Genomic DNA, 24,401 nt, shown 5'->3' on the forward strand with positions numbered 1-24,401 from the left:
TATATGTTAATCATGCCGATCGGTCTATGCCCGCCCTGATGTCCATCATTCGAGCTTATGGTGTCTTCTCCGGTTTAAAAATTAATTTCGATAAGACGGAGGCTCTTTTGTTGGGAGGCTCGTCAACGGAGCCATGGTGTAAGGAACTGGGCGTGGGTGTTGCCCCGGGGAAGTTGAAGTATTTAGGTATCATGCTTTATAGATACCCCCGTAAGTTGTACGAAGCCAACATTACCGCCGCCATCGGACGGATCAAAACCCTCTGTCTTAAATGGCACTCGCTTCCTCTCTCGCTACTGGGGCGAGTGGCATTGGTCAAAATGGTGTTGTTTCCGAAATTGTTCTACCCACTGCAAACCATACCTGTGTGGATTTCCCGATCGGACGAGCGCTCATACCAGACTATCATTTGCTCCTTCGTATGGAGGGGGAAAAGGACCCGTATCAATTCTCTCAAATTGTCCCAGAGTCGCGAAAGGGGGAGGCTTGGGATTGCCCGCTCTGAGAGTCTATAATGCTTCTCCGTTGGATTCATGAACAATTAGTATCCTCACGCCGTTACTCCCCTGCGGCATTGCTTGAGATTGCTGCTTGCTTTGGTCTTTTTCTTCTTTTCTTCATGGGGCGGGAGGAGGGGGCGCGGGGCTTCGTCCTTCTGTTCTACCTTTCCTCCTTCCTTTTTGTAGGGCATGGCGTTGGTGGCATGTTCTACAGGGCCGGTTGTCTAATGTATCCCCTTTTCTTTTTCTTCTTCATAACCCTGATTTTGCTTCTGGAGTGGGGGGCCTAGCGGGGTTACGAGATCGTACTGAGCGTGACACGACTTTGGGTGATGTGTTGGCTTTGGGGGGTGGGGAGTTCCCTTCCTTCGCTCAGATGCAGACGTCGTGGCACCTGCCACCCGCGCACATCTACACTTTTCTGCAAATTCATCACTATTATCACTCTTTGGTGTGTGCTCATGGGGACCGCTGGATCTCTGGCCCTTTGGATCTGGTTTTCCTCTCCACACCTACTGCATCCAATAAAATATCCACCTGGTATAGAGCGGGGAGGGATGGTTTGGGAGAGGGATGCCTCCGCGTTCTGGGGGGCGAGTGGTCTGCCGAGCTTGGGATGTCTGTTTCCCTCCATGATCTCAGGCTCCTCTTCCAGACGCTTTACCTTCATGTGAAGGCGGCAGGTTTGCAGGAGACGCAATACAAAATTTTGCATCGTTCCTATATCACTCGAGCCCGGGGCTGTATTATGGACCTGTGGCCTGATGATATCTGTTTTAAATGTAAATTCCATGGGGGTAATTATATTCACTCATTCTTTGATTGCACCAAACTGCACTTCTGGGATTCTGTGAGGACCTGTTTGGCTGCCCTCCTGCAGTGTCCAGTACCTTGGAATCCCACTGCACTGTTATTGGGAGATGTTACTGACAGGGCCTGGATTTTCCCTCTCAGAAGTTTATCCTCCATGCGACTCCAACTCAATATTGGACTACTGAGGAGGTACCGTCCTATAACCTGTGGACATCCCGGATGCGACAGCAAGCACGTTTTGAGTTGGACACCTACACTTCTCGACCTCAGCCTCATTGGAAACTTTATTGCTCATTCTGGCAACGGACCTTAGATCTGGTTGACTGAACCCTTGGGTAGGCTTGTGAGCTGGCTGTTTTTATTTTATTTTTATTTTGTACCTCTTCCTGCGCCCCTCCTGCCCAGGGTTTGAGAGTCTGTACGTCCTAGAGCGTGTGTATGTGTGTGATTGTTTGTCTGAGTTGCGTGTGGTTTGGTTTGTGGTTCGTATGGTTTGACTGTGTTGTGAGTGACAGTGGCTTGTCTTGAATCGTTTGGGGATTCCGGTTGATTCCTATAGCAGAAATTGTGGACGGGGGATACTGGGAAGCATGCTGTTCCCTTTTATTGCTAGGTGGTGCGTTGTCTCTTCTACTGATGTGCATTTTATTGCTTTCTGTACAGTTCAGGCCATGTATACTGTATGTTGTTGCACACTGACTGATATGTATCTCTGTGCACCTGTATTGTTGTTGTATTGTGGGCGGCAGTTGCTGTCCGAGTGTTCCTTGTCTCAATAAACATGATATTTAAAAAAAAAAAAAAAGACATTAACTATTTTTTCTGAGGCCCTCCAAGTACCTACAAATCCCAAATGTGGCCCTGCAAAGGGTTTCAGTTTGAGACCACTGCTCTATGCTGCTTAAGGCATCCGAATGGTGCACAAGTGTCAGTATGAAACCTGCATGGAGCTGGCTCAGAATCAGTTAATGCACTAGCTGTGCTGATCCTTTTCAAACTGGTAGAGGCAACCGAGTAAAAAGCATTTATAAGCACAATAAAAATTAACATAAACAAAGCAGCGAGAGGGAGCAAAGATTGCTCCCTACATGTCATTTCTATTTAGATTGACTAGTTCAATGCTTCCCAAGTCAGTCCAGGAGTAACCTCTTTCCCAGTCAGGCTTTCAGGATACTGACAATGAATATGCATGAGACTGATTTGCATTTATTGACTCCATTGTATGCAAATCTATTTTATGCATATTCATTGTGGATATCCTGGAAACCTATCTGGCAAGGGGTACTCCAGGGCCAACTTGGGAAACATTGGATTAGTTCTTTAATTATAAAAGAGTCTCTCGACAAACACATTACCAGTCCCAGAACACCTCATCCTTTCTGGATGGATAATTTTGGCTTTACCGTGATTTTTGAAGCCAAAATAATTCATTCAGGTGACTTGGATTTATTTTAAGAGCACGTATGTTCAGACCCTCTGCCAACTGCATAAGTTCTTGATTAGTTTTTGGGAGCTAAAACCTCCTTTCTTACATCACGATGGGAAAAAACAATCACAGCGCAATTACTTTGCTACTTCTGCCTCAGGCCATTTTGCTTCCTTTTGCTATCTCAAGCATTTATGAGGTGACGCTAATGTTTTAGGGTGAATTCAAAACTTTGGGCCCCTTTTACAAAGCGGTGGTAGCGATTCTCCTGCGGCAAATGCATTCAATTCCTATGGGCTTTGATGCATTTACTGCTGAAGAATTGCTACTGCAGCTTTGTAAAAGGGGTCCTTTGTATGCCGAGATTAAGCCATAACCTTTGGGTGCCAACTTTATAGAATTTGGGGGGTACATGACAGCAGGAGGAGACACAATTGGCCCATCCTTTCTGCTGACTTCATTATTGACAATAATCGTTAATAGGGTGGTAACATAACAGACCCAACAAATGGCAATAAAAACAAGTTGAAAACGTGAAAAAGAAAACCTTTAACTCAATTTCTGAGAAAACAAATTGGAAACAGAGAGAAAAAATTACCAGCCTAATGAATATCTAATCTTTAAAAAAAATTAGGGTTTTTTTGCTGCTGTTTTAGTCTAATTTTTAGAGAGGCTCTTGATTTCTCTGTGGAAAGGTTACCATATGTTTTATCCCTCCTTTTTTTCCTATGATGTGGTAATATACAGAAATAAAACAAACAAAAAACCCCAAAGGAAATAGGGCGATACCTTTTTTATTGGATTCACTCAATGCATTTTATTGATGAGCTTTTGAAGGTAATCTTCAGATCAGAAAAAAAGCAAATGTAGACAAATATCAGTATATATGAGGAAAACATGAAAGCATTTGGGGGATAGGAAGAGGGAGGGATGGGTGGGCAGGAGACAGAAAGGTGGCAGATTTCTACAAAAAATAACAAATTATTACTCATAATGACTGGTGTTGCCATTCAACAAATTACACATAATTGGAAAGATTGGAGTAGATTAAATTATAATTTTTGGTGGAATTCTTTATGACATGTTTATAAAATGGAGAGATTTTATGCAATACAGCGGGGTTGTTTTAGGAAATTTCAGGATGTGTGGGAGCCATTAACAAAGTATTGTACTGATTAGATGACATTGTTTCCATTAAATTTACAAGTTTAGTAGTGAGGGGGGAGGGGGGATTATTTTTATTATTACATATTCTATAAGATATTTGATCATATGTTAGGAAAGGATGGGAAGGGGGGTGATAAGAGTTTATGATTTGTATCATTGCTGATTATTAAGTGATGTATTTATTGTTAATTTGTTTGAACATTTGTCACACTTATTCTAAGTTTGAAAATGAATAAAGAATTTTTTTATTTTTTATTAATTCTTTATTGATTTTTAAACAAGAACAGTGTTATATAAATAAAAGAACAGTATATTATTGCATTCAGTCATAACACTAATATCTATATAGATAACAGAAGTATCATTCAATAATTACATTACTTTGCATATAGTAATAACATAAGAACCAAGTAAATAATATAATATGAAACCAAGTTACCTAAAATATCATTATTAATATTTTCTCCCAACCACCCAACCCCCCCACCCTCCCTGGATGTGTAAAGATAAATAAACCAAGAAAAAAGTAAGACAAAATACAGTATTATATAAAAGAATTTTTTTAAAAAAAGAAAGGTGGCTGAGCAGTTTTAAATGTCTTTATAGTGGGAGAGAAAGCCAGTCTGGTAGGTGTCAAAAGGTTACCTTCGATAGCTCATCATAAAATGCATTTAGTCCAATTAAAAAGATATCACCTTATTTCATTTGTGGTTTTTCTTTTAAATTTCTTTATATTACATCTTTTTTCTTACTGAATTTGTAGTTCTACCCACCTTACCATCACTATCATGTCTATATCTTGAGCACATTCTGTCCTTTACTGTAAGCTGCCTTGAAGGTTTTTACCATATGATCAGGGTAGTAAACCCTAGTAAACTTGAGTTAATAGGTTAGATCAGGGGTGTCCAATGTCGGTCCTCGAGGGCCGCAATCCAGTCGGGTTTTCAGGATTTCCCCAATGGATATGCATGAGATCTATTAGCATACAATGAAAGCAGTGCATGCAAATAGACCTCATGTATATTCATTGGGGAAATCCTGAAAATCCGACTGGACTGCGGCCCTCGAGGACCGACATTGGACACCCCTGGGTTAGATCCTGTCTTCAAGAGCAACCTGCTCATGATGGACGACAGTGCAACCCTGAAATAAATGACTTATCTTGTATTACCATATAGATGAATAAAAGTTGCAAAATATTCATATTATTCAAAATGCCATTCTTTAGGCTCCCAAGGGGAGGACACAAAGGAGAAAATACTGTAATTGCTTTTCTATGGTAGTTGAAGAAGGGACATGAATTCACAATCATGGTCTTTTCCTCACAAGAGCAGAATGTGTTGCAGATCCTAGCTTTAATGCTTCAAGTACATATGTTGCTGAGAATGGCCTATATTCCCAGCTGAATTTGCTAGTGGTGTATTTTGAGATGGAGTTTTACATGGAGAAGCGACAGCCCCATTGACACTCACCTATCTGGATGTACCCATCTGATGTCCTGTGGTACTTTGGTGAAGTCCCTCTTCCCTCCTGGAGAGCTTCCTTATCCGACTGTAAACTCTGTGATGAACAGAGAAAAAGCCATTTAAGTAAAAAGCTTGTGGCCGGGACCTGCTGGATTATTCATGGTAAAAATGCTACATATTACATGATTAAGAGTAAACAAATTCTGCAAAGGCCAAACAAAAAATACCTCTGTCTCAAAGCCCCTCCTTGAGGGCCGCAATCCAGTCGGGTTTTCAGGATTTCTGCATGAGATCTATGTGCATGCACTGCTTTCAATGCATATTCATTGGGGAAATCCTAAAAACCCGACTGGATTGCGGCCCTCAAGGAGGGACTTTGAGATCCCTGATCTAAAGTGTTTTTAGTCACCAAGGGATACATGCTACTTTAACTGATTATCTGACCAAATGCCTGACAATGAATAAACCAAGTAGAACGTTAAGATCAGAAAATGGAATGCTCTTAGGTGTACCAAAGAGAGACGAAGTGGGATATGTCAGTAGTACCAGAAAATTGTGCTTCTCAGTTGTAGGTTCAGTTTTATGGAATGAGATGTCTGGAGTGATATGACTTTGTAAAAACGTGGTACTGTTTAGGAAGTTACTTAAGACATTCGTCTTCATTTTAGCTTTTAATTGATTTTTAATAATTTATGTAGATATGAGACAGTGAAATATGTCCTTGAAGAAGAAAGGAAAAGAAGGTTTGAAATATGGTTTTCTCCTGATTTTATTATTTGTTGGTCCAGCAATGTTTTGTCAAGTTTATTGTGTTTCTTTGTTCATAATTGTGTATGTTTGCTTGTTAGTGAGTTGAACATTTTTTTAAATAAATAAAAATAGTCCACTGACTGCCACTGGATGGAATGCAACATCTGTAACTGATCATGTGATTCTGTAACTGATCATGTGATTCATTTTATGTAATACCATGTTTAACCACAGCACCATGTAACCAATGCTCCTCCCCTGAATCTGCAGTCACCAATCCTAAAACAGTCCAGGCCATAGATAATGGAATGGAGGTGTGGCCTGGTGGTTAAAGCAGCTCATGTGGTGTTTGCATGTGGTAAATTGCTGTAGTGAGGAACTATAAGCATTATTTATGTGTTCTACAAGCAAAAAGATGAAATTTGTGTCTCTTGACTTCTGTGATATCTTTGTAATACATGGATTAGGAGAACAAGATTAGAGCTATTTACAAATAATAATCAGGTATTCTAAGTATTTTCCCTATCTGTCCCAGTGGGATCACAATCTAATTATAGTATCTGGGGCAATGGAGGTTTAGGTGACTTGCCCAGGGATTGAACCCATAACCTTAAGGCCACTCCTCCACTCAAGAAGATAACAGAATTAATATATATAAGAATTATATATATTAAGAATTAATATATATATATATATATATATATATATATACACACAATATTTTATAACACAATTGTGATGTCATATGGATATATTTAAGCGCTCTTTGGCAAAATATGCTCTAGATTGTGACCAGTCAGGCTCCGTGCCTGCCTTGGTCCCTATGATTTACCTAGTGTCCACTGGGGGAGCCAGAGAGAAGCTCAGTTAGAACAGGGCGTGGCTCCTCCTATGAAAAGCCAGTAGTTTGCACTTGGCAGGGGAGGTGAGAGGGAAGACAGGGGTCTCTTCCCAAGTAGAGCATTGCTGGCTCAAGCTAGGGTAATGCCACAGACCTGGGTGTGGAAGAGGCTGTTTGCAGCACAAGTCACTGTGGAGCAGAAAGGAAAGGAAAGAGCCTTGGCAGCCTTTTGCAAAGACTGAGCACAAAACTGTGAGTTTTCTTTTTTTGTTGCTATTGTTGGCTGAGGTTGTTTTGTTTTCCAGCCACTTTCATTGACTGCTTGAACTGTGGGATTGTTGCTATTTTGATTCTCTGCACATTTTGTTAAGAAGCTGGGAGTGCTTTTGTGGGGAGAAGTTTGCCAACACCTGGGAGGGATTTTGGAAAGCTGTTTTGTGCTTTTGCAGGCAAACTTTTAGGCACTCCCCTAGACCCAGCAGTGCTGGAGGCTTTGCTAGTTAAGACTGTTGAATAGTAGTGTATGATAGCAGAGAACTGAACTTTTCTGCAACCTGCAGCAGGCTTTGAAAGCCTTATGGCAAGAAAGCTCTGTGGAGAATAAAACCACGGAGGAGATTATTGTGAGGAGAAATCCTGAACTCACCCAGAGTTTTCTCTTTGGGATTTTTCATTTTGCAAGTTGCATTGTTTTGGGATTTTGCCATTCTGTTCAGTCTGACAATTCAATTTTCTTTTGAAAACCGAACCTGGAACTTTATGCATTGGTTCTGTATTTTGGTTTTGTTCATATTAATGCAGTGCCTGCAGGGTGACTCCATACTTGTTCACACACCGGTGCAATTTTAACTGTGGGACCATTGGACGATGGAGACAGAAAGGGAGTTGTAAAAGAAGAGAAAGAGATAGCTGACAGGTTAAATGAGTTCTTCACGTCAGTCTTCACGATGGAGAATATAACCACCATTCCAGAACCCGAGGAGATCGTAATAGGAGACCAAGACGATAAGCTGGTCGATTTAGAGGTAAGCCAAGAGGATGTACTCAAGCAGATTGACAGACTAAAGAGCGACAAATCGCCGGGTCCGGATGGCATTCACCCAAGGGTACTCAAGGAACTAAAAGACGTAATAGCGGAGCCACTTCGACAGATATGCAACCTATCCTTAAAAACCGGAGAGATCCCGGAGGATTGGAAAATAGCAAATGTCACGCCCATCTTCAAGAAGGGCGCAAGGGGGGACCCGGGAAACTACAGGCCGGTGAGCCTGACCTCAGTCCCGGGAAAGATGATGGAGGCACTGATTAAAGACAGCATCTGTGAACACATCGAAAAAAATGGGCAGCTAAAACCGAGTCAACATGGCTTCTGTAAGGGTAGGTCATGCCTCACAAACTTATTGTACTTCTTTGAGGGAGTGAACAGCCAGGTGGATAAAGGGGAATCTATAGACATCATTTACCTTGACTTCCAAAAAGCCTTCGACAAGGTGCCACACGAGAGACTGCTTAAAAAGATATGGAACCACGGGGTACAAGGGGAGGTCCACCGATGGATCAAAAACTGGCTGGCAAACAGGAAGCAGAGGGTTGGCGTAAAGGGACACTACTCAGACTGGAAAGGGGTCACGAGCGGAGTTCCGCAAGGGTCGGTGCTGGGACCGCTCTTGTTCAATATCTACATAAATGATCTAGAGGCGGGAACTAAGTGTGAAGTCATTAAATTTGCAGATGACACCAAACTATACAGCAGGGCTCAAACCAAGGAAGACTGCGAGGATCTCCAAAAGGATCTAACGCAGCTGGAAAAGTGGGCCGAAAAGTGGCAGATGAGCTTCAACGTGGGGAAATGCAAGGTCATGCACGTGGGGAAAAAGAACCCGATGTTCACATACAAAATGGGGGGAACACCACTAGGGGTTAGTAACCTGGAGAGAGACCTGGGAGTGATGGTAGACGCAACACTGAAGGCATCGGCGCAATGCGCCACAGCCTCTAGGAAAGCAAACAGAATGCTGGGTATCATTAAGAAGGGTATTACGACCAGGACGAAGGAAGTCATCATGCCGCTGTATCGTGCAATGGTATGGCCGCATCTGGAGTACTGTGTCCAGTACTGGTCGCCGTACCTCAAGAAAGACATGGCGGTACTTGAGGGAGTACAAAGAAGAGCAACCAAACTGATAAAGGGAATGGAAAATCTCCCATATACCGACAGATTGAAGCAGTTGGGACTTTTCTCCCTGGAAAAGCGAAGACTTAGAGGAGACATGATAGAAACCTTCAAGATCCTGAAGGGCATAGAAAAAATAGACAGGGGCAGATTTTTCAAATTAAGGGGCGCCACAAGTACAAGGGGGCACTCGGAGAAATTGAAAGGGGACAGGTTTAGAACAAACGCTAGGAAGTTCTTTTTCACTCAGAGGGTGGTGGATACATGGAACGCGCTTCCAGAGGCTGTTGTAGACAAGAAAACATTAAATGGTTTCAAAGAAGGTTTGGATAGATTCCTAGAAGAAAAAGGGATTGAAGGGTATAGATAGGTATAGACCACTACTCAGGCGATGGGCCTGATGGGCCGCCGCGGGAGCGGACCGCTGGGCAGGATGGACCTATGGTCTGCCTCAGCGGAGGCAACTTCTTATGTTCTTAGTCACTAGGGGCATTGAGGAGTTACAGTTACAAGATATAGTTTAGAAAGTGGGGTGCATTGTGCACCATCAAGAATGGTAGATTGTATTGTAATATATTAACTGCAGTGGGAACTGTCCTTCAGTGTGTGTCATGCAGAATGCCTTGTAGTCATTCTAGATAATATTAGTCAAATTTATGTTTGTTTCAAAACAGTTTTTTTCCAAATATGTTATGGCGTTTTCAAGATAACCTTTTAATATGATGGATGTAAGGAGGTATGTTTTGAAATGAAGTTCTTATTAATAATTGGATTTGATCCCCTGACAGAACTATTGCCACATTCTATGTTGTTTTGTGAACTACTATCTTTGTTAATAGTAGATTTTTAGCAACATGGTTAATTTCTGATTAACTGTTCCCCTTAACTGTATCCAAGACATCCTGTCTGTCTTGCCTGTTTAGATTGTAAGCTCTTTCTTACTCTTTGTGATTCTGTGCAGTGCTGTGTACGTCTGGTAGCGCTATAGAAATCATTAATAGTAGTAGTAGTGTGAAGAGTTTCAGTCTTTGGGAAGCAGAGCTGAGATTGTGATGTCATAATGCCTCATTCCACTAATAAGAGCCAACCTCATCAGTGATGTCACAATGGCTTGATTGTCCTGTACTCCTTTCTGCCCTCCAACCCAGCCAGCTGATTAACTATTCCCTTTAACTATATCCAAGATATCCTGCCTGTTTAGATTGTACACTTCCCCCTCCCCATTCGCGATCTCGGCAATCACGATTTCACATATTTGTGATTTTTTGGGGGAGGGGGAAAAAAAGAAAAAAAAAACCCATAGTTTAGCTTTCCCCCCTGGCATCCCGACCTTACCTGGTAGTCTAGTGGACTTTCGGGGCAGGAGCGATCTTGCTACGCTCCTGCCCCGTATAGATCGCCAATAGGAAATGGCTGTGGGGAGTTCCCGTCGTAGTCTCGAGAGACTATGGGAACTCACGGCTAGACCACCAGGTAAGGCCGGGAGGGAGGCGGGGTGGGTCAGAGCCGGACCAAAAGATATTCGCGGTATTTCACCATTCGCGGTCTGGCTCTGCCCCTATCCCCCGCGAATCCGGAGGGAGAAGTGTAAGCTCTTTCGAGCAGGGACTGCTTTCTTACTCTTTGTGACTGTGCAGTGCTGCGTGCATCTGGTAGCGCTATAGAAATAATCCATAGTATAGTAGTATTTTTATTTTATTGTTTAGATTTTGCAGTTAACGCACCTCATGCAGTATACACGACAGGTGGTTCATGTTTGGTGTAGCTTATTTAATGAAAAAATTTATTTTTAGACATGCGGATATGATCTGTTTAATCTTGTATCATTTGGGGCACCCAGGTCCCCTAAGGACCCCAAACTGGCATCCTTAGGACTCCTCCATTCTCCAGGGGTGGGAAAAGTACTACTGTGGTTCCCAAAGCTGAGAATTTCTCTCTCTCTAAGCGATGCCAGATTTTTGCAGCTCGGTGGCAAAATGGTAAGGAAGCCTGCTGCCCAGCCGCAGCCATCCATTTCTGTTACAGTGCCTTCAATGTGGCCCCCTTATCACAAATGAGGCAGGTTCTCTGCATTTCTCATCTTCTGAGAGGGCAATATAACCAATCTATCTGGACTGGCTTAGCAGGATGAGAAGGAAAGGATAGGTTTAATATGGCGCCTAACTTCAAACCCAGATGATTTTTATATATAAGGTTCTCAGGTACACTGATATTTTTTTTTAATGAATTCTGATGTGAACCGATATCAAGATATAAATGCAGGTGAACGAATACAATGCTTCTTAGCAATATAAATCTTAGCAATATAAATCCCGCCTTTCTCTTTCCTCCACCCTACACAATGCATTTAATAGTCTTTTGTTATTCAGCTAAAAGCATGGATGCAATGTTGAATGATGGTGTAAAGTACAAATATTAGTGCCACATGTGTAGATTATTTGAAACTTAAATATAAGTAAAGGATTTTCAACTGTGTCTATAAAACTAATGCACACTCTCCACTCCAATACAGAGTCACTTTCAGCCCTTATTTGGAAGGCTGACACCTAAGGAAGTACCATGAAACTGCCATTAGGGGTCAGCACTGTCATTCTGAGACCCAGAGCCAATGAAGCAGGAGTAGAAAGGGGATTGCTCCAACCCTGTCCCATCAGACAACAGGCAACTCTGGGGGGTGGCTCATAGTGGTTTTGGAGTTGGGGAGCAGAATGGGAGGCAAATGATAGGCCATCTTATCAAAGTCTCAGCCAATATCAGCCAGGACTTGCCTAAGTGCCGGCAGCCATGGCATGGTGCTACAAGCCCAAATATCCATTGCTGGTGCCTGGGCATGAACTGGTATCGAATATCCAAGTCTAATTTAGCCAGTGGTGGTCAGTGCTAAAAAAAAACAAAACCCCATCATGACTGGTTAGTTAAGTGGGCTTTGATCCTGGCAAACAGGGTTCAATTCCCACTGCAGCTCCTTGTGACCTTGGGCAAATCACTTAACTCTCCATTTCCCCAGGTACAAAAAGCTTAGATTGGGAGAAAGTACCTGCATATATCGTGTACAGTGCAGTATATGTCTAGAAGTGCTATAGACACGATTATGTTCAGCAAAATTCTACATGAACAGGAAGTGGATGCAAATACATGATACCTACATACAGCAAGTTTCAAAGTGAAAGTACTTTCCTTCTTAAAATCAGTGGAGTATTGTGGGCTAAAGGCATCCACATATTCTGTCTTAAAATGCATAATTTCAAAGCTCCTCCCCCCATAAAGTTAGTTAAGTGCAAGTGTGGATTCAGGTGCCTAAAAATTCATATAATTAATTAGTAAACTGCACTGTCAATTTACAATGAAAACTTTTGTGAGAGAAGAGTTCAACATATATAGAAAAGAGATGATATCCTTTAAACCAGTTTTTCAACCTTTTTACACCCATGGACCGGCAGAAATAAAATAATTATTTTGTGGACCGGCAAACTACTAGGACTAAAATTTTAAAACCCCGTTTCCGCCCCATCTCCGCGAGCTCGGTCACCTCAGACAAATATAGACAGCAGATATAAATTCTCAAAACTGACACGTTTTGATCACTAAATTGAAAATAAAATCATTTTTCCTACCTTTGCTGTCTGGTGATTTCATGAGTCTCTGGTTGCATTTCCTTCTGTCTGTGTATCCTTTCTTTCATTTCTTTCTTTCTGCACTCAGGCCCAAGAATTGTCCCTTTCTATTCCCTCCCTCTTTCCTTCCCATGTCCTTAGTGCCCCCAGTGCCCCCTTAGTGCCCCCGGTGCCTTCCAAACTTTTTCCTACTCCCACCCCCGAAGCCAGCCTGCCTGCCTGCTTACCTCTCTCCCTCCCTCCCTGGCCAAAGCCAGCCTGCTTGCCTCCCTCCTTCCTTTCCCTGGGTCGGCTGCTATCTTACCGCCCTGCTGCTGCTACAGCCAACACGAAGTCTTCTTTGGACATTCTGGGCCAGCCAGGCAGCGATTGGCTGGCCCAGAACGTCCTCTCCGACGTCAGAATTGACGTCAGAAAGAAGACTTCCTGTTGGCTTTAGCAGCAGGGCGGTAAGATAGCAGCCAACCCGGGGAAAGAAAGGAGGAAGGCTTTTTTTTTTTTGAGCGACAGGTAGAGATCGCCTGTCCCGTTGTCCCTGAGCACAGCTTTGGGACGCTGTCCCGAAGCTGTGTGTGGGGACAACGGGTCAAGAGACAATGGGACAACGGGACAAGAGGTCTGAAAACGAGACCTATGGTCACCTTAATCTTGCCGGCAGACCGGCAGAAATTTCCTACAGACCGGCATCGGTCTGCGGATCGGGGGTTGAAGAACAGTGCTTTAAACCATTCCCCTTATTCTCACACTTATCATAAGGTAATAAGTATTTTCAATGCTAACAGACCCTCAAAATGTTTTCACTGTATCTGGCTTCATGGACCACTGGGTCATGATGAATTAGCATTTCTTAACTATCAAACTTTATTGTAAAGATTATTTTTAATATATTTATAATACTTAATAGTACTTAGTACTTAGATTTTGTTAGTTTAGTGGTCTAACTTGCAGGGATACTCGTGCCAACAAGTTTCACCCAGAGGGTTTTTTCAAGGATACTATCCCTGGAGATCAAACAAATCCTCTGGGTGAAACATGTTGGCACAAGTGTCCTGCAAGTTAGACCACTAAACTAACAAAAGCTAAGTACTATTAAGTATTATAAATATATTAAAAATAATCTTCACAATAAAGTTTGATAGTTAAGAAATGCTAATTCATCATGACCCAGTGAGGATGCGGTACGTGAAGCCAGATACAATGAAAACATTTTGAGTATCATGGTGGTACCTCTGAGGCTCTCTTAGCATTGAAAATACTTATTACCTTATGATAAGTGGGATGGTTTAAAGCAGGGATGTCCAACCTTTTGGCTTCCCTGAGCTGCATTGGCTGAAAAAATTGTTTCTGGGGCTGCGCAAACGCTGCAGCAAGAGAGAGGAGGGAGACGGCTAGACGGTAAACACCCAGGGGCAGCAGAGTAAAACACTGCATCGCCCTTGACCAGGGCCACACAAAATACTTCACTGGGCTGCAGGTTGGACACCCCTGGTTTAAAGGATATCATCTCTTTTCCATATATGTAAAAATTCATATAGGCAGGTTCAACCAATCCACCTGTGTAAAGTGTTCATGCTATGTGAACGTTTACCCCAATAGCACATAATAGATGCTGAAGTGGACCCTGCTGTCTGCTTCCTCCTTCTCAGATATTAATTTAATTCCCCTGCCCCACAAACTTACATCAAAGGGCAGCACTTCCACCGTTGTATTGAAAAGCTTGTCTTCTGGATGCTCGATATTGCCACTGCGGAAAAAGAACCTGTAAGACAGAGAGATCCAGGCTGTCAGCGATCAGCAGCTTCTGCAAAAGAAACAATTATCTTCCATCTTATCCCAGAGTGAAAGGGAATGGAAATCTATTTCAAAACGGGAAAAGTGCATTCCTGTTTATGACAGTAATGTGGTTTACTTTGATGCACAGAAATAAAGAGGTTAACAACTGATCAGATGCTTCACAACAGACTTTGCCACTGAAGTCAAAACATACAGCCCTATCTCTGGGATCCTGCCTTGTAGGACATATCTGTAGTCAATAATGAATGAACAGCAGCTACTTGTTACTGGCAGTGGTAAATTTAACCCATTGGCTGCCTCCTTACATCCCTTCTAAATCATGTGTTGATGTATTTAGAGGGAATTGACATATATGTATGCAAGTTTCCAGGGGCCCACCCACTAATTTACCCAGTAATGGCACACCCATGTTTGTGCAGACAAATCCCCATCAGCCACAAAAACTGAGCATGTACAGAGTGTCATCTGCAGCCCAGGAGTATTACCACTGATAGTCTGGTAGGATTTCTGCCTGCCAGTGGAGGTGGTACTCAGCTGGCAGAACTTGGGGTTCTTTGCCAGCTAAGGTATTTATATTTTGAGTTGGGGGGGCATAGGGGGTAGGAAGGAGAGAAAATTTAATGCCCATCTACTTTGGGCTCAGGCCTACCCAAAACTGGCCTGTCTGGCTACACTAGAGAGTTGCGCGGGGACAGAAATCCCACCCATCCCCGCCAAAGTCCCACCCGTCCCCGCAAGGACTCCCACCCGTCTCCGCGAGGAATCCCCTCCGTCCCCGCCCATCCCCGTTAGGAATCCCCTCCGTCCCCGCCCGTCCCTATAAACTTCAGAAATAGATATTTCATTTAATTATGCTACTGAATTAAAGGCTCTGTTAGAAACCCATTTAAAAATAAGCAAAAAGACTTTATTAATTTGGAAATATTAATTGGAAAGAATACATACTTTGTAAACGGGTTTCTACCAGAACCTCTAATGTTTATAAATTTTTATCAACACAACTAATATACTACTTTATCCTGAAGCAAAAAAAAAAAAAAAAGAAGAAATAGAATTTTTTTCCTATCTTTGTTGCCTGGTTTCTGCTTTCCTCATGTTTGCATTCAATTCCTTCCATCCACTATCTCTCTTCTCTCTGCATCTTCCATTTGCTCTGTTACTGTGCCTCTCCCTTTCTCCCCCCTTCCAAATTGGTCTGGCACCCATCTTTTCCCCTCCGCTCCCCCCTTAGTCTGGCACCTCTGTCTTCTTCCCTGCCAGCGTCTTCTCCCCACTCCCTCTTCCCCATTTCCTTTCATGTCCTTCTCCCCCCCCCCATCTTCCCCATGTCCTGTCAGGTAGCATCCTTCTCCCCCCTCTGCCTTCCCTATGTCCTTTCAGCGTCCTTCTCCCCCCTCTGTCTTCCCCATGTCCTTTCAGCGGCCTTCTCCCCCCTCTGTCTTCCCCATGTCCTTTCAGCGGCCTTCTCCACCCCTGTTTTCCCCATGTGCTTTCAGCATCCTTCCCCCCCTCTGTCTTCCCCATGTGCTTTCAGCATCCTTCCCCCCCCTCCCATTTTCCCCATGTCCTTTCAACGTCCTTCTCCACCCCTTTGTCTTCCCCAGTGCTTTCAGCGGCCTTCTCCCCCCTCAGTTTTACCCATTTCCCTTAAGCGTCTTTTCTTCTCCACTCCACCTTTCCTCCCTTTCTCCCTCCCTGTCCCTTACCTTTGTGGCGCTTCCCCACCCGACCGACAACAGAACAGGCCCGGTCGGACAAATCTCCCTGTCCTGTAGCCGCGAATCTAAATTACCTCTTACAGCAGCTTCAATACTCCAGCTGCTGTAAGAGGTAATTTAGATTCGCGGCTACAGGGCAGGGAGGTTTGTCGGCCGGTCCTGTTGTCGGTCGATCGGGGGACCTGACCGGCTGTGCACACTCCCCGGGGCGGACCGCCCCCCTCCTCTTTCGTACGCCATTGCCTTCTTCCTACCTGCCCTGCTGCATACAGCCGACCGGAAGTCTTCCCGATGTCAGCGCTGACGTCGGAGGAAGGAAGGGCTTTGCTTAAGCCCTCCCTCCGACGTCAGCGCTGACATCGGGAAGACTTCCGGTCGGCTGTGTGCAGCGGCAGGACAGGTAAGGAGAAGACTAGCCTCGCGGCTCGAGTGCACTGCGATCCAACCCCGCAGGAATCCCACGACCCTAGGGGGCGTCCCCACGGGTCCCGCGGGATTCCCGTCGTCCCCGTTCCCGTGCAGCTCTCTAGGCTACACCACCGCTAGAGGAGTGGCCCTAAATGTCTCAACTGCCAGCTTAAAATAAGGAGTGGTTTCCTGTTCTGCTTATGGGGGGAAGTGGTTTCCCGTTATGCTAACGGGGAGGAGTGGCTTCTTGTTCTGCTTATGGGAAAATGTGGCCATACTGCAGTTACTGTGCCATTAAGCAAGCAGTCAACCAGATCACTCATCCACAAGCAGTACTGGTTCGCTTCAGGGTACAACATAAGAATGTAAAAATTACTATCCTGGGTCAGACGTATGGTCTATTTAGCCCAGTATCCTGGTTTCTACTGTGGCCTATCCAGGTCACAAGTACCTGACAGAAACCCAATGTGAAGCGACATTTCAGAATCCCCAAGAATAGCTACTGATCCCAGGGATAAGCAGTGGCTTTCCCCAGGTTTACCTTCACAACAGTTTATGAACTTGACTTCCAGGAACTTTTCCAAACTTTTTTTATACCAAGCTATACCAAGCTTTTACTACCTCTGGCCGTGGGTTCCAGAGCTTAACTATGAACTGAGTGAAAACATATTTGCTCCTATTTAAGTGTATTACCATGTAACTTCATGGTGTGCCCTCCTAGTCTTTGTACTTTCTGAAAGAGTAAACAACCCGTATAAAATAACTGGCATATTTAAAATACTGAAATAAAAAAAGTCAGTCTTTGTGACATACAGTCCCTGAAAAAGGTGACGAACTGGTAAGCTGAAGTTCAGAAACAAGCCTGTGTCAAAGAGCGGTCTGGAGGAAGAGTTTGTACTGTGCAAACTCCTCCTCCAGACCACTCTTTGATGCAGTCTTGTTTCTGAACTTCAGCTTACCCAACTGAACAGCCAGAAGTGAACGGCACTCCCCATGTTTCCGTTGCATGCTCTAAAGCCAGCCCGTCACATCCACTGGCGTAGCGAGGGTGGGAGGCGCCCCCCCCCTCGCCGCCTTCTCTGCCCCGCGCCCACCCCTTCCCTTCTCCCATACCTGTTTAGCTTTCCCAGCGTGGGCAGCATCTCCAACTCTCTGCCCGTGCTAGTGTCAGCTCTCCCTCTGATGTCACTTCCTAGCTGCGGGACCTGGAAGTAAAGTCAAAGGAGAGCACCAAGGCCAGTGCGAGGAGGCCTCAAGCTGGCGGGGGGGGGGGGAGAAAGTGAAGGTACACGTGTATTGGTGGTGGGAGAGTGGGAAGGAGTGAGGGGGCAGAGAAGAGGAGAGATGCTGGCGCCCCCACCAAGATGATACCTGGGGCGGTCTCCCCCCCCCCCTTTTCTATGCCACTGGTCACATCAGTGGGGATCACAAAGATGCATTCAGACTCATTTATTCTTTCATTTATTGGGTTCTTATCATTTTCAAGTGCAGGATGTCCAGTGAACATAAGAGTATGGCAACGCAAAACAAGATTTAGACATCTACTTGGTCAATTGTATTTACATTCAAATTAATTTCCGCATGTGCCAGCTCTAGGGGTCCTTTTACAAATCTGAAATAGAAAGTGCACCTTTAAGGTAGGTCGTTACTTCTAGCTTAGGCCCTGACCACGTCAAAACAGAAAAAAGAGTGGGATAGAGACACAGTCGACCTAGTGTACACAGACTGGGTCTAGTACAAAAAGGATTGAAAGACTCTCTGTTAGGCTTGCATCATTTCTTGTATACGTTTCAGCTATTTGTATGTTTCTAATAAATTGAGGTTGGTCGACTGTATATCTTCCTCACTCTTTTTTTCTGTTTTTGCATTATTATAAGTGGGGTTGGGGTTTTTTGGGTTGTTTATTTTCCTTTTTGTTGTAGAATATAGCCATTACCACATGACCATTACCAAAATTAGAATGTGAATCTTTATTGCCATCTTTTTTTTGTAGGCAGTAAGGACTCGAGTGCTAATCAGTTAGCGCATAGCAGCGTAGATGTGCTAATTAGCACAGAAACACCTACTCTCCGCCCTCAGACACACACCCTCCCAGAAAAAAAAAATCATGTGGTTTGAATGTGCACATTTGAAACTTACTGTGGGATTTCTCAGCATATCCCGGAGCATGCTATTTTAATTGGGGGGAAGCACATACCAGTGCTAACCACAGATTAGTAAAAGGACTCCTTTATGCACTAAATCACACATTTTACGTGAGAAAATTAGTTACTTTGCAAAAGTGTTTTAGTGACTGGGTGCCTCCCCACCCTCTCCCACATGAACCAGGTACTCGCCTACCTTTCCACTCGCAGGGGTTTGAAGAAACGGAATCGTACGAAGTCTCCGGCAGTGGGTGTGAAAGCCCAGAAAAAGTCTTCTCTCAAGTAGGCTTTTTCCAGGGTGAAGTGCTGGTAAGTCTTCAGACTGGTGCTAACCTCAGCAGGAGGGTTCACGTGTTCTTTCCGCAACGCCTGCTTCCCGAAATCTTTGTCCTTGCAACAGTGCACACATGGACATACATTGAGAGAGTGCTCAGTTTCACTGCTAACACACCAATGGTGTAGCCAGATCTTCAATTTTTTTTTGGGGGGGAGGGGTCTTGAGTAGAGAGTTTCACGGGGACAGAAATCCCGCCGTCCCCGCCCGTATCCTCTCCGTCCCCACCCGTCCCCGTCAGGATCCTCTCCGTCCCCACCCGTCCCTGTCAGGATCCTCTCCATCCCCGCAAGGAATTACCTCCATCCCCGCCCGTCCCCATAAAAATCAGCAATTACTTCTAACAGGATCATTAATTCCACAGTTTCTTTTGGTTTACGCTGCTGTTTTCCTTGTGGAATCTCTTTGGTGGAACCCTTTTTTAGTTTTCTGTTCAGGTAATTAACTTATAAACCCCCTCTTTTACTAAGGCTGATGTGTCCATTATATTATATGGATGAACCCTGCTTCCTAAGCCTTCCATCCCGTGGGAGTCCCGTTGGCTAGAGGGGGGTCCCCGTGGGAGTCCCGTGGGTTAGGGGGGATTCCTGCGGGATTCCCGCGATCCCCGTTCCCGTGCAGACCTCTAGTCCTGAGCCCAGAGCGGGTGTACACAATGTTTTGCCCCTCCCCCTACTCTCCTTGCCTCCCCAAAGACTTCCAACTCAAACTTTTAAATACCTGAGTCGGCAGGCATCCCCAAACCCCAACAGCAAATAAGGTCCTCTGTAGCTGGCTAGAAACCTCTCCAATGCTGGCAGTCTGTTCCACGGACCTCCTGCATAAGCTCAGTTTTGTGCAACAGTGGTCAATGGAAAGTGCCACTGACAGTGAGCGTTGGGGGAGTTTCCAGTCATTAACTATCTCTTTGCTGGTAGGGCTTGGGGATCGCCGCCAGCCACAGCAACAGCGATACAATTTCAGAGGTGTGGGTCTGAGCTAAGTCACCGTAACATCCACACACATTTGATTTGCTTTCTGTCATCATACAAACGCAGGTGGTTAGAGCTGCCTACCTTCAGTTTTTGGATTTTGCCTGCCAGAGAGGAATGCGTCCCCACGTGCTGGAACAGTGAGGGCTTGAACCGTATTCGCAAGTTTGCCTTCTGACGGTCGCAGTGTTTCTGTAACACAGAAAACAAGTAGCGATGAGAAAGAGGCACTGACTGGAATTTGCTGATCATGTTCTGACAGATGCTGAAATATTATCAGAAATTAGGGCGGCTAACAAACTGGGTAACCCAATAATAACGGGTGATTTCATCTATCCTGGTATTTATTGCCTGGGTAAAGTAACATCAGGGCATGCTAAGGAAATAAAATTATTTGATGAAATCAAGGACTGCTTTATGGAGCAGCTGGTTCAGGAACTGACAAGAGGCAAAGCAATTTTAGACTCAGTTCCTAGTGGAGCACATGAATTGGTACGGGAGGTAATGGTTCTGGGATCACTTGATAACAGTGATAATAACATGATCAGATTCAATATAATTCCTGAAATAAGTTTGTACAGAAAATTCAATATAATAGCTTTTAACTTTTAAAAAAAGAGCCTATGAGGAGAATGGTAAAAAAAACAACAACTTAGAGGAGCAGCTGCAAAGGTCACAAATTTACATCAGGCGTGGATGTTATTAAAAAATACCAGAAATGGCCAAAAAAATACCAAAATATAGATATGAATACCAATATCAACAACGATGCAAATTACAAAAAATTGGTATTAATGGTGATAATCTCTCCTGAAAAATCCCTGGGGGGGATAAAGAAAAAGAAAAATGTACTTCCCCAAATTAGGATTAAAGAAAACAAAATAAATAGAGGATCAATCAGTACGGGCCCGGTGCCCTCGTTTCAACCATTGGCCCCGGGCAGGTGTTTATGCAGTGACAAGCACTTAGAAATGAATCTAAATAAACCCTGCCCCGTACATCATATTATCCCTTTGATATATGTAAGATATGTGAAAAAATATATAAATAATTATTACCAAATAATTAGAAGCACTATCATCCCCAGATTGAAACGGCAGGAGAGAAAATCACCCCAAAGAAAATCTCCCTGAAACCTCATATAAAGAAACACAAAATGAGAAAAATAAGAAATAAAAAATAAAACCAAAATATATAAGGTGTCAATTATCAAGAATCAAAAAAAAGAATATAAATAGCAATGTGATGTCCTCAGTCTGTATCGACAGACCACAATACCAAAAATCCTGTGTGCCTGTCAATATAAATACAAAAAAATAGTGGTGAAAGGTGAAAAACAGTGAAAAATACTTAGCTCAGCAAATCCAGAACGGGACAAAGTTCAAAGTTCGCCAGTTATGGCTATATAGTTCCTCTCATTAATGGATCCCGCTCGTATGAAAAGTGCTCGTTGAAGAGTTAAAGCTATCGGTCCATTCACCGTAGCCAATAATGTTCACTGCTCATTTAGCTCACTCATTCAATAATGTTCGCTGGACGTTTTACTCGTTCTTCGATAATGTTCAATGCTCACTCATTTTGCTCACTCTCGTTCTTCGATAATGTTCAATGCTCATTTAGCTCACTCGTTTTGCTCACTCGACAGGTCCTGTTCCAATATCCTCGTCAGGAGGGAGCAAGAAAGTTAGTGGAATGACTGAAGATTTTTTCAAAGACGCCAAGTCCTAAAATGTAAAGGACGGAGTAATCCTCGGCAGCGGCACAATCAAGCTGCTTTGACAAATGAATGCCTGAAACAAGGAGTTCTTATAGTACATTTTAAAGAGCCCCACCTGGACCAACGCATACTTAATGACGTAGGAGAGATGTCAACAGAATCATTTATTGGTTAGAGAGAACTTTTGGATTTTCAATTTACGAGCATTCTCCCCTCATGGCCTGAATGAGAACGTTGATAAATGTTTCACATAAAGGTTGATTCTCTTTTTATTTTTATTTTTTATCTCTGATCTTTTTCATTCTGTTGACATCTCTCCTACGTCATTACGTATGCGTTGGTCCAGGTGGGGCTCTTTAAAATGTACTATAAGAACTCCTTGTTTCAGGCATTCATTTGTCAAAGCAGCTTGATTGTGCCGCTGCCGAGGATTACTCCGTCCTTTACATTTTAGGACTTGGCGTCTTTGAAAAAATCTTCAGTCATTCCACTAACTTTCTTGCTCCCTCCTGACGAGGATATTGGAACAGGACCTGTCGAGTGAGCAAAACTTTCACATATCTTACATATATCAAAGGGATAATATGATGTACGGGGCAGGGTTTATTTAGATTCATTTCTAAGTGCTTGTCACTGCATAAACACCTGCCCGGGGCCAATGGTTGAAACGAGGGCACCGGGCCCGTACTGATTGATCCTCTATTTATTTTGTTTTCTTTAATCCTAATTTGGGGAAGTACATTTTTCTTTTTCTTTATCCCCCCCAGGGATTTTTCAGGAGAGATTATCACCATTAATACCAATTTTTTGTAATTTGCATTAAAAAATACCATCCTGAAAGACCAGACTAGATATATTTCAAGTATTAAAAAAGGAGGAAGAAAGATCAAATGGCAGCCAGCATGGTTAATGAGTGAGGTGAGGGAAGCTATAAGAGCTAAAAGACAATCCTTCTGAAAGTGGAAGAAGGATCTGACTGAAAATAATTGTAAACAGCATAAGGAATGGCAAGTCAAATGCAAGGCGCTAACAAGGAAGGCAAAGAGAGATCTTGAAAAGAAGATTGCGCTGGAAGCAAAAAACACACATTAAAAACTTTTTTAGGTATATTAAAAGCAAGAAGCCAGGAACAGAATCAGTTGGACTGCTAGATGACCAAGGGATAAAAGAGGATCTCAGAGAAGACAAGGCCATAGTGGAGAGATTAAATGTATTCTTTGCTTCGGTCTTCCAAGTTTATTTAATACTTGAAATACCGCGATGGAAATACATAATCGAGAAAGATGTGGGGGAGTTACTGGTGCCAGAAATGGTATTCAATTCTGATGAATCAGAGAAACTGTAACACTGGAAGATGTAATGAGTCTATTTGACAAATTGAACAGTAGCAAAGTAGGTACATCCCAGAGTGCTGAAAAATGAGCTTGCAGAACTATTTGCAATTTTTCTTTAAATACAGCATAGTACCAGAAGACTGGAGAGTGGCTAACATGACGCTGTTTTTTTTAAAAGGGTTCCAGAGGTGATCCAGGAAAATATAGACCAGACTAGATATATTTAATGTTCTCTCATTGCTCTATATAATACCATTTTGCCATGCACCGACATCAGACTCTTTTAATACTTGAAATATAAGTATGGATTAATGAAAGAAAGCCACCATGGATTTAGTCAAGAGAAATCTTGCCTCACCAATCTACTTCATTTCTTTGAAGGGATGAATAAACATGTGGATAAAGATGAGCTGGTTAATATTGTGTATTTGGAATTTCAAAAGGCATTTGACAAAGTAGCTCATTAAAGACTTCTGAGGAAATTAGAAAGTCATGGGATAGGAGGTATTGTCCTATTATGGATTAAGAACAGGTTGAAAGGCAGAAACAGAGTAGGTTTAAACGGTCAATATTCTCAATGGAGAACAGTAAAGAGTGGGGCTCCCAAGGGGGGTCTGTGCTAGGACTGCTGCTTTTTAACATATTTATCAATTATCTAGAGATGGAAATAACTAGTGAAATAATTAAATTTGCTGATGACACAAAGTTATTCAAAGTTATTAAATCACAAGAGGATTGTGAAAAATTGGAAGAGGACCTTGTGAGACTGGCCATCAAAATGGCAGATGACGTTTAATGTGAGCAAGTGCTAAGTGATGCATATGGGAAAGATGAACATGAACTATAGCAGGGTTCCACGTTAGGAGTCATTGGCCAGGAAAAGGATCTAGGTGGCATCGCTGAGGATACATTGAAATCCTTAGCTCAAAGTATAGCGGCAGCTAAGAAAGCAAATAGAATGTTAGGAATTACCAGGAAAGGAATGGAAAAAGATAAAATGTTATTATGCCCTTGAATCAATCTCTGGTAAAGCCGCACTTCGAATACTGTATGCAATTCTGGTTACCAATCTCAAAAAAGATAGAGCAGAATTAGAAAAGGTACAGAAAGGGGCAACGAAAATGATAAGAGGTTTGGGACACCTTCCCTATGAGGAAAGGCTAAAGCAGCTAGGGCTCTTCAACTTGGAGAAGAGACGGCTCAGGGGTAATATGACAGAGGTCTATAAAAT

At 43.2% G+C, this 24,401-nt stretch overlaps 1 protein-coding gene across 1 annotated transcript in view; it reads right to left on the reverse strand.

Annotated features, from left to right (window-relative positions):
- The window catches only part of MGAT4B (alpha-1,3-mannosyl-glycoprotein 4-beta-N-acetylglucosaminyltransferase B), a 519,490-nt gene that overhangs the window by 34,412 nt on the left and 460,677 nt on the right, over positions 1-24,401 (reverse strand). The window contains 4 exon segments of the mRNA XM_033927559.1: positions 5,379-5,466; positions 14,431-14,509; positions 19,011-19,204; positions 20,204-20,311. Of these exon segments, the coding sequence (XP_033783450.1) occupies positions 5,379-5,466; positions 14,431-14,509; positions 19,011-19,204; positions 20,204-20,311 (469 nt within the window).

The sequence above is a fragment of the Geotrypetes seraphini genome, chromosome 18 (genome assembly GCF_902459505.1).
Source record: "Geotrypetes seraphini chromosome 18, aGeoSer1.1, whole genome shotgun sequence".
Taxonomy (NCBI): domain Eukaryota; kingdom Metazoa; phylum Chordata; class Amphibia; order Gymnophiona; family Dermophiidae; genus Geotrypetes; species Geotrypetes seraphini.